Source organism: Lepidochelys kempii, chromosome 19 (genome assembly GCF_965140285.1).
Source record: "Lepidochelys kempii isolate rLepKem1 chromosome 19, rLepKem1.hap1, whole genome shotgun sequence".
Classification (NCBI taxonomy): domain Eukaryota; kingdom Metazoa; phylum Chordata; order Testudines; family Cheloniidae; genus Lepidochelys; species Lepidochelys kempii.
Window position 1 is genome coordinate 11164521 of NC_136398.1, and position 11158 is coordinate 11175678.

An 11158-nucleotide genomic window follows, 5' to 3' on the forward strand; every position below is an offset into this window, starting at 1 on the left:
ACTGGACAGAGCTGTACTGTGCAGTAAACTCTCTCAGGGTGGTTAAGCCCTGAAACAAATTGCCTAGGGAGGTTTCAGAATCTCCATCATTGGAGGTTTTTAAGAACAGGTTAGACAAACACCTGTCAGAGATGGTCTAGTTATTACGTAGTGCTTCCTTGAGTGCAGGAGACTGGATTCGATGACCTATTGATGTCCCTTCCAGTCCTACACGTCTCTGATTCTCTCCTGACCCTGGATCCCAGCTCTTTTCCACCTGGCTTCATTGCATCTGTGGACTGTAAGAGCAGGAGACATGGAGGCACATGGTGGGCTCCACACAACCATCCCAAGACAACTCCAAACCAGACAGACAGACAGGTCCAGATTCAGCTGGTCTGGGAAGGACATGTCGTGCTCGTGAGCGCACATGACCTGATGTGACAGATACAATGGACACATGGAACCATCAAAATCTATTGCATCAACTTGGTGTTACAGGTATATTTATTGCCTAGTGTCAAGGTTCCTTCCCCACTCTGAACTCTGGGGTACAGATGTGGGGACCTGCATGAAAGACTCCCTAAGTTTATTTCTACCAGTTTAGGTTAAAACTTCCCCAAGACACAAAATTCCTCGTATCTGGGATTCAGTATGCTGCCACCACCAAGCAATTTAACAAACAATCAGGGAAGAGACCACTTGGAGACGTCTTCCCCCAAAATATCCCCCTAAGCCTTACACCCCCTTTCCTGGGGAGGCTTGAGAAAAAACAAGATGAGCACAGACCAGCCTTGGGTTTTTAGGGTCCTAAAAACCCAATCAGATTCTTAAAAAACAGAACTTTATTAAAAGAACAAAAAAAGATAAAAACAACTCTGTAAGATTAGAATGGAAGATAATCTCACAGGCAGTCAGATTCAAAACATAGAGAATCCCTCTAGGCCAAACCTTAAGTTACAAAAGGACACAAAAACAGAGATACACATTCCCTCGAGCACAGCGAATTTCATAAGCCAAAAACAAAAGAAAATCTAACGCATTTTCTAGCTAGATTACTTACTAACTCTATAGGAGTTGGATTGCTTCCTTTCTTGATCTGCCTCCGGGAGAGGCATCACACAGACAGACAAATCCTTTCTCCCCCCACTCTCCCTTATTGGTCATTTTGGACAGGTGCCAGCCAGGTTACTTGAGCTTCTTAACCCTTTACAGGTAAGAGGATTTTGTCTTTGGCCAGGACGGATTTTATAGCACTGTATATAGAAAGGTGATTACCCTTCCCTTTATATTTATGACAGCTAGTGATTAGATTCCTGATTCAATGGGGGAGTTACAAGGTTTCCCTGGGGGGCCGGGGAAGAATAATGTCAATCCCTAAAGCAGGTTACAAGTCTGGAGAAGTTTGGTCCTGGGGAAGTTGCATAGACTGTTTTGACCTCGCTTATGCGGCCTAGCAAACAAAGAACTGAAAATGGTATAAAACAATCACCCTGATGCAGACAGAAGGGGCACTCTCAGATCTGAGCTAAGGACCAACATGAAGCTGTGATCAAGAGAGACAGACCCTGCAGAAAGGGTCTGAAGTATTTTAATCTCCATGGGGAAGATATGCCACTGCCTGGTAAGCTAGACCTGCAAATAAATGCTTGCTTTCCTGGTATGTTTTCTCTGAAATCATCATCTCCTTTCTCTGAAATGCTTCTGAATAAACAGTACTTTGTTCTAGAATTGGCTGGTCCCTGGCTGACCTTGTCACTGCCTCTGAGAGAACAGGACTGCAGGGGCTGAATTAAAGTCAATTAAAGTGAATTGCAGGTTGCCGCAACCTGCATGCTCCATCTGGAGGGAGTGGGTTGCAGGATCACACCGGGAAAAAGGTGATGGCTGAGGACTAAGTAGGACACCCTTGTCACAGTATTTGGAGTGGCTCACAACTGTGAGTGCCAACCTCAGGGCAGACTGTCAGAAAACGGGGCAGACACCCCTACTTGGTGGTGTGTTCTATAATGAGATTTCAACAAACCAGTAACAAATGTGAGCTCTGGATCACTATCCCAGTCTTATCATGGAGTCACAGACTGTCCCCTTGATTGTCCAGCCTGGATTGTCACCCAGACAAACCAAACTTAGTGATAATGGTCACTTAAACCAAAGTTCACACCACATCAAGTTGCTCCGAGTCCCAAGAGACAGGTCACTTACCGTAGAACAATTGGTACTCAGATCATACACCAAAGACAACGCTAATAGTCAATTCTGTAGTAAACTAACTAAAGATTTATTAGCTAAGAAAAGGAAATGAGCGTTATTGAGAGGTTAAAGTGGGTAAAATATATGTACAGGTGAGTCACCGTCTGTAATTCCAAATGGTGGCAGTGATGTAATAAATTGCCAGTTTCCCAAAAGTCTTGTCAGGGTACCCAGACTCTCTCAGGGGATCTCTGCTTTGTATCTGGTACACTTCCCTGTAAGAGTCCATACGGTCCAGAGCAGAAGGATCTTTCCTAGAATCCATCTTTAAAGCTTTTTCTCACAGAAAACAAGCTGACAGGGACACTACTCATGTGTGTTTTCCTTTGATAAAGGTGAGTGAGGAATGCACTTATTTAGAGTCTCTGACCTCCAGTCATCACACACAATGGCTACTTGCTTTGAAATTAGCCTTTGCTTCATTTGCATTCCACAAAACTCATTTGCATTTGATGGGTTATTTAGTTACGGGGTATACATAGTGTAAATGTTTGTTATTGAATTACAACAGGATACAGATAAGTGGAAACAATGCAAGTAACATTCCACTTGTTTTCATGAAGTTTAAAGACCCTATACACTTCCCCATTTAACGATCACTTTGATCTATACTAATAAACAAGTGAATTGGCCTGAATACCCTCTGACATGACCTGGTCTGCCAGCATCACAGCCCTCAAGAAGGCCACAAAGGGGTCAGAAGTAGAGCTGGGCCATACATTTTCAGTGAATAGTAAATACACCAAAAAATACATTTTTAGGCCACTGAAACGCATCACAAATTCAGGTTGAATTCAGCGAATAGATTTGGCCGGAAAAGAGCTGAAAACATCTAAATGGTTTATTTCTGCCGTTTTAAAACTAAACGTTGCAACTTTTAATTTCAAAACAGTGCTTTGTTTTGAAATTCAGATAATTTGAAAGAAAGAAAGAAAGAAATTTTTTAAAAGGGTGAAAAACACCCTAAATGAAAAAGGTTCAAAGCAAACCGAAAATATTTTTTCCACCTGGATTTTTTGATTCAAACCCCAAACTAAAACAACTCAGTTATTTGCTCTGTTCCAGTCACAGGTGCAGTTATCTTGGGAACTGAGACAGCTGAGTCCTTTTCTCTTCTTCATGGAGAAAGACTTGACTTTCTTCTGGCATTAATCTCTGGATGGAGGTATCCCAGCCCCTCCATCAAGAACCTGAACTAGCTCTCATCTGTGGGTTAGTCCATAACCTGTCCTGTGTCCTCCTGGACACCAGACCAAATGGCCCCAAGAGAAACTAGGTCTAAAACAGTTTTTGTACTTGGCTGGTTCAAGGTATGCTTTTTAACTGATCGTTCTATCAGTACAACCTCTAGTGTAGAAGCAGGTATAAGTGTATTTCTACCAGAACAGCATTCCTCTTTCCGAGCACCAATAAGCTCTACTAGTATAAGACACCTTTATGCTGGTATAACTGCATCCACACTGGAGGTGAGCAGGGATTGTATCATTTTAACTGTCCTGGTATAGTACACCTTGTACATTGACAAGGCCTATGTGACCTTCTCTCTTCACCAGCTATAAGAATTTTCGTGTAGCTCAAGCAGTAGAGGGCTGTCATTTAGAGCTGACAACACCAGGGTCCTAGTCCCCACGCTGGAAAGCATGAGAGTCATGCCTCAGCCCATCTTCCTCCTTTAAAGAACAGGCCTTCACCACTTGAGAGATGGATCTTCTTTCGGGGTTAGGATTCCACCCAGCAGAGGGCAGCATAGTATTTCCTTGCCTCGTTTCACGCTCTGTTAGACCGCTTTACGTTATTTTACCATTTGCTGTGATGATTCTGAAATGAGCTCTTTCCTCATTCACAGCAGGATGCAAGCTTGAATTCATGTTCTACAGAGAGCAATGATGGCTCTGCAGGAATAATGCAGAGTGCAGGCTGTATTTGCAAAGTATCTTGGGAACCCAGATTTCCAGGTCTTTTATTCCCTTGACTGCCGTCACTAAAAAACTATTTTGGCTTTTAGAGGATCATTAATCTCAGCCTTTCTTTGAAGGTATGAGTTTTGTATTTGTCACAGAACATACGGGTGAGTTGACAAGTTTTGTGGGTTTTTTTCCTTTTTCATAGCAAACATTTTCCCCAGACCTAGTAATTTTGGCGTATTATGGTAGAAACTGAAGGGATCCAAAGGTAAGTAGCTAAGGAATTGTTTTGGAGGCCTGGACAGACTCAATCGGTTTATAAGAGATATAGGCTGTTTAGATTGCAGAGGAGACAACTAAAAGGGGATATATCTGAAAAGACATGTATCTCCAGAGTCAATACAGATTTACATCTGGGTAGCAGATCAGAATCTGTACCTAACTATTTTGACTTAACTGGAGTTACTTCAGATTTACCCCAGTGTAACTGAGATCAGAATCTGCTCGTTACTCAGCTAGCTTCAGTGGAGTCATTTCAGATTTACCCTAGCATAACAGACTAGAATCTCTCCCTAAAATTTGGAAATGTCTAGGTTATCCTTTGGAAACGAGACATTTTCTATAGGTTCTACATTAAACACACAAACCTGTTCAAAAGTCCCTGTACAATTGACAGACTGTGACGCCAAGGCTATATTTTGGAAGGAGTTTAAGGAAGTTAGGTGCCCAACTCCCAGTGAAGTTCAATGGGATTTGGCACCTAACTCTCTTAGGTTCCTTTAAACATCGCAGCCCAAATACATCTGTGGCATACACTCCGTGGAGCATGCTATTTGCCCAATAATTAGTAAATGCACCTGTACAGACATGTATGAGAGGCAGAATTTATTGAGGCCGATGGTTGTAATTCATGAAAGGGTCCCAATTATGAATTGGCTATATCAGATGGTAAATCCAGGTAAATCAACAGCAACCAGCAAGCCTAGCTTCCTTGGTCCCTGCTAGGACTTCCTATGGGTAGATCACAGTGGTAGTTTGGGTAAACTGGAAAGTCCAGCTGCAAGTGGTGACCACGAACTTGCTTGGTTTTGTTCTGCTGATGCCCGTGGTGCTGTTACTTAGGCGTTTAAGTCCTGGGAGGGAGTTCCCCGAGACCATTTTCATAGGGCCTGACCTCCTCCTCTTCAACCATCCAGTTGGACTCAGCCAGGAGAAGGCCAACTGACATTTCTCCATCACCTTCTTCTTCGCCTGCAAGGTGAAGTAGTTAAGGATATCTTCCGAGGTCCGCTTCACACTGAAAGCGCAGGACTGAAGGTAGTTCTTGGTGGCCAATTTCCATTTCTGTGCCCTGTCCTCAGCTTGGTATTTCTCAGCCTCTGCCGCTAACTTCTGTATCTCCTCTCTGCTCAGTCGCCCCTTGTTGGCAGTCACAGCAATGGGGTTGGCATTGCCGGCGACTTTGTCCAGGGCAAACACAGTCAGGATACCATCTGCGTTAATATAGAAGGTCGCCTCCACCAAGACCATGCCACGGGGGGCGGGGGAAATGCCATTCAAAAGGAAATGGCCAAGCAGGTGGTTCTCCTTGGCAGTAGCTCTCTCCCCTTCATAGGCACGGATGAGCAGGTCAGGCTGATGGTCATCGAAGGTGGTGAAGGTCCGAGTTACCACCGTGGGGATGGCAGTGTTGCGTCTGATCAGGGTGTGCATCTTCCCTGCGTCTGTCTCAATTCCCAGAGACATGGACACCACATCCAGGGCAAGCAGGCCCCTTGTGACCTCTGACCTCTCTCCGATCAGGATGGCGGCTTGAACAGCGGCCCCATAGGCAACAGCTTCATCCGGGTTCAGGCTTTTGTTCAGCTGCCGGCTGCCGAAGAAATCCTGCAGCAGCTCCTGGATCTTGGGGATGCGGGTGGAGGCGCCCACCAGAACTACATCATGGATCTGGGCCTGGCTCAGCTTTGCATCCTGCAGCGCCCTCTCCACGGGCTTCAGGGTCCCTCGGAAGAGGTCGGCACACAGCTCCTCGAACTGGGCCCGGGTGATGTCTGCGTGGAAATCGATCCCTTTGTACAGGCAGTACAAGTCGATACTGGCTTTGATGTTGGAGGACAGGGTGCGCTTGGCTGCCTCGCAGGCCCTCCTGAGCCTCCACACGGCCTTTCTGTCCTTGCTGATGTTCTCCTGATGTTTCTTTAGGAATTCGTCTATGAAGAAGCTCACCAGGCAGTTGTCAAAATCATCCCCTCCCAGATGGGTGTCCCCAGAGGTGGCCTTCACCTCGAGGATGCCCCCGTCAATGGTGAGGACGGAGACATTGAAGGTTCCTCCACCCAGGTCAAAGATAAGCACATTGTGTTCTCCATTGCTAGGGTTGTCTAGGCTGTAGGCGAGGGCGGCGGCTGTAGTCTCACTGAGGATCCTCAGCACATTGAGGCCGGCGATTGCCCCAGCATCTTTGGTGGCCTGGCGCTGGGAGTCATTGAAGTGGGCTGGTACAGTAACAATGGCATGGGTGATGGGATGGCCCAGGTAGTCCTCAGCCATCTCCTTCAAGTTACCCAGCACCATAGCAGAAATCTCCTCTGGGTAGAAAACCTTCTCCTTTCCCTTGTATGACACCTGCACCTGGGGCTTCCCTTCAGCTTTCACTATCTGGAAGGGCCAGAACTCCGCATCTGCCTGCACAACAGGGTCCTCAGATGTTCGGCCAATCAAGCGCTTGGCACTGAATATGATGTTAGGAGAGTTGAGGGCTGCCTGGTTCTTTGCCTCATCCCCTATCAACCTCCCTGTCTCAGTGAAGGCAACACAGCTGGGCGTGGTGCGGATGCCCTGGTTGTTGCCAATTATTTCCACCTTGCCGTCTCGGAAGAGGCCCACGCAGGATTTAGTGGTGCCCAAGTCAATACCAATTGCTGGGTGTTTCAGAGCAGGCTTGGGTGAATTCTTCTCCATGACGTTACACTCTGCCCAAGAGGGATTCTCTTCATAGGCTGGTAACCTCTCATAAAGTTCCCCTCAGCAGAGCTGGTGGTAAGCCCTTCTTTGATTCAGGTTTCCCTCAACAGGGCGAGTAACCTCAGGGCGAGTGCATCAGGTTCTCCTCAGCAGGGCTGGTGGTACCCCACGCCCTGGGTCCCTTCCCACTCAGCTGTGCTGGGAGTGGCAGCTCTTCCTCCTGCTGCCTCTCTTGATCAATGCAGTCTGCAGCCCCTGCATACGCCTTGATGACCTCACAACAGACATGTCACAATACAGTTGAAGGCCTTCAGCCAATAACAGCAGAAACTATGTCCACTTTACCTACCATGGAGTGTTCTCTTGATTATCTTAACAACCATCCCATCACGAGGGTTGGCATATGATCATGATGAGGTGGGAAAGTGGGTTGCTCAAGTCCCTAAATCCTAACTCAATTCCTTAACAAGACCAGCTTTCCAGAAATAAATCCAGACTAGCCCCCAGATTGAAACGTGTCGATCAAAGCATCATAAGCAAGTAGCTCAGCACTTTCTGAAAACCAGGCCCCTTTAAGGTTCCTCAAGTTGTGCACCTCACTAGTCACTTTTGAAAGACTTGATCTAGGGTTTTAATACTCATACTCTTGAGAGAAATGCCATGGGATCTTTTCAACCAGACACATTCCAGTCTGGAGGTCAGAGTATTAGGATGATGGAGTTTGCTAACGTGTCTAGCCCAAGCCAGCTAACTCCATTCTTTCTCCCTAAATTTCAACTGGATTGGATTTTCTCCTTGCACTAAACGGTTGCACACCATGCCATGCCCCACCCCAGAGGCAGCTGCACTTTTGCTGGGTGAGTAATCTTTGTGCAGCTTTGCTGTGTGATTAACAGCTACCACACTTCAGCCCAGAGGTGGCTGCATTTCAGCACTGAATGATGATCTCTGGGAAACATTTTTTATGACTTGCAAAAAGCAAGTTAATTATTCACAAAGCACTGGACACAAGGAGAGTCAGAAACTGGAAATATCTGTTCATAAAACTTACAGAAGCAACTAACGGGCTATTGAAAAACCCTACAATGCGAAAGGGAACAGAAGCTGACTCAAGCTTTCTTTGGCAGCTTCTTGTACTCCCCAAACCTCCAAACAATTTACTCTTCAAGCTGTTGGTCATAAACTTCCAAAAACAGACTCTATGGAATGGGACAGAGGGTTATTACAGCACCAGTTCCAATCTGGCCCCAGTTTAGGAAGGCTGGCTGGCTTGTGGGTGGTTGAGGGAAATGAATTACAGAGCCTTTCACTTTTAGGTTGATATTGGTTCCAATCCAGTTTCAGGTGAGCTGGGGGGGAGCTCCACCATAACAACATTTTTCATACGTCATGTGAGCCATCCACTCAAGAATTTTGGCTCCGATAAGGACCAAATGGTCCTTTCATCCAACAGCCAAGCCATCCACTGTTGCACGCTGGCCACCCTGGGGAGATCTGAAACAAGCCTACCAGGATTTGCAAGATAATAAACAAGCCTGAATATTCTCCTTGTGGAGTTGCACTGGGAGACCCGTGAAGCAAAGGCACTTTTGAATGCTTCTTATTGAATTTCCTGCAGCAACAGCAGCATGGCACCTTTGTGAACACTGCCATTCAGCTGATCAAACATTTTTCTTTAGTGATTATAGCCGCTGTGACAAAGAGTACGGCAAAGAACAGGACACCCGTTTCCTCAGCCAGGTCATGAGGTTTGGCGGACTTCATTCTGTATTGCCATGCAGCTTTTCTAGTCAAGTCCTTTATTCCTTGCATCAAGCCAGTTTTAGTCTTTACATTTTTGCAGGTCGTGCCATGTTCCAGCAAGCTGGACAGTCATGTTCCCCTACATCTACATGAGCCCCTGCTCCCTATGGAGAGTCACTGTGTTTATCAGTGAGGGGTTGGAAAAATATCATTGTCTCCGGCTTCCTCTGCCAGTCTTTTAAGAGATCTCTGCTCTGCCTCTTGTTTTAGCCATGATAGTAACTTTTCCCAGTCGAGAATCTCCAGTCAAGCTTTATCATTCTCTGTAAAGCGACAAGTTTCATTATTGCTCCTCCACACTGTGTAATTATCTGGTAGTTAAACTAGTCATTGAGATAGCTAAATACAACAGGACCTTCCTAATCTGCACACCTACTTCCCACAGAGGGTATGTCTACACTACCCACCTTAGAGCTCTCCCGGCGATTAAAAAAACCCAGCCCAAACAAGCGGTGGTAGCTTTACCTGAACGACAAAAGTTTTAGTGCTGAAAGTGGCAGTGTAGACACAGCCTAAATCACAACGGTTTCTCCCCACCCCTTCATAGGAAAGATTCAAGACCAGAGCATTGCAGTGAGGCCCTCAAATTTCATTTTCACTACGTCCATAAAATATGCTAAAGAACATTTACTAGTATTTTATAAAGTGTAGTGAAACTTCAATTCTCCAAAAGTTTCAGGTATCCCTCACTGGAGTGGAGAGCAGTAGGAAATTATGCAACTATGTGCAAACTTGAAATATGGAACCCAAGAATCAGACAAAAGTATTGTGCATTCTTTGTCAAGATGATCATAAGTCATTTTTTTTACAGCTGTTACTCATAATACTTTAGATCCTCAGAAAGAATTTTTAAAACCCAACCTACATGGCACTTTGGTTTTTACATTTCTGTCAGGGAGGGCAATGATACTCAAATAAACCAGTTTCACTTTCAGATTATTAAGTGATGCAAAATTTTAGGTTTCAAACACTACAGGGGAACATTTATTCATTTAAAAACTGCTTTCTCTGAAGTCTTAAAATTAGAAAAATTTCTAATGGGTCTTTCAGTTTTATAAAAGCTTTCTTTTGAAAAAAAAATATTTTGGGCCAAATTTAAATTCACAACACCTGATCTACATCCATCAAAATGGCATATTCTTGCTGGTTAATTTTTATTATTAAATTAAAAGCATTTACACATTGTAATGATTTGTCCTTGTACTACTTTAGTAATTAGAATTTCTAAGGTCAGATTTAATAATTTTATTAAGATGATGTTAAAATTAAAAAAAATGGTACAGAGTTTAAGCGTAGAAGTTTCTGATTATCAGGGAATAACGTACAGATTATCAAGGGGTGTGAAGTTCGGTTAGGATCGGGTGGTGTAAGGAATACATAATCTGCAATATCCCCGATTGGGGGTCAAAGTACAGACATTGAGATATGAGGGTATGTTGTTCATATAATGGCTATGTTCAGGTGTGGAGTATGAGTGGATATGATAATAAGGATGGATTTACCCTCATTTGGTGAGATGTAATGTTCAGTGAGTTTATGGTTCCAGTTCATATGGTCCAATATGTCCTGATTCCCCAGCAATTGTTGAAGCTACACCCTGTGCAAACTTTTAGTGCAGACAAAGAAAGTTGCAATTGGCAACGCTGGGCCTTCTTACCCAGACTTCACACCAGTGGCAAACTGCAGTTTGCTTTGTTTCAGGCTGGCAGATGTGCAGCTACTTTGGCAGCTAGCCATCAATTGCTGGAATTCCCATCACAAAGAAAGCCCGAGTCTCAGGGGTTTTCACATGCAGAATCCTGCCTCCCTTTCTCCCTTCTCTTTTTCTCAGACCCACTTTCCTTCTGCCTTTGATGTATCTACACCCATCAACTTCCCTCTCCTCTGCCCCCAGGTCTCCGTCCACACTGCCTCTCACACAGCTCTCCCCATTGCGTCTGCCCTCCCCCACCTCCAGTGGTACTGCCTGCATTATGGTAGCACTTCAAACCCCACCTTGTGCGTCTCCTCCCCCGCATTTACCCCCAACTCCTCCTATCTGCTCCCCCCTTCCTCCTCCTCCCCCCATCTGGCCTCCTCCCCCCATCTGGCCTCCCCCACATCTGGCCCCTCCTTCTCCCATCTGCTCCCTTCTCCTCCTCCCCCCACATCTGGCCTCCTCCTCCCCTTACATCTACCCTCTCCCCACGTCTGGCCCCTCCCCCTCCGGAAGCCTGCAGACCCAGCCCGGCACCCTTCCTTGATTCTAACGA

At 45.4% G+C, this 11158-nt stretch overlaps 1 protein-coding gene across 1 annotated transcript; it reads right to left on the bottom strand.

Moving 5' to 3' along the window:
- Window positions 1–5147: 5147 nt before the first annotated feature.
- On the bottom strand, window positions 5148–7100 carry LOC140900585 (heat shock 70 kDa protein 1A). Its single transcript, XM_073318090.1, has one exon. The coding sequence runs from the start codon at window positions 7098–7100 to the stop codon at window positions 5148–5150; it is 1953 nt and encodes a 650-aa protein (XP_073174191.1).
- Window positions 7101–11158: the final 4058 nt, after the last annotated feature.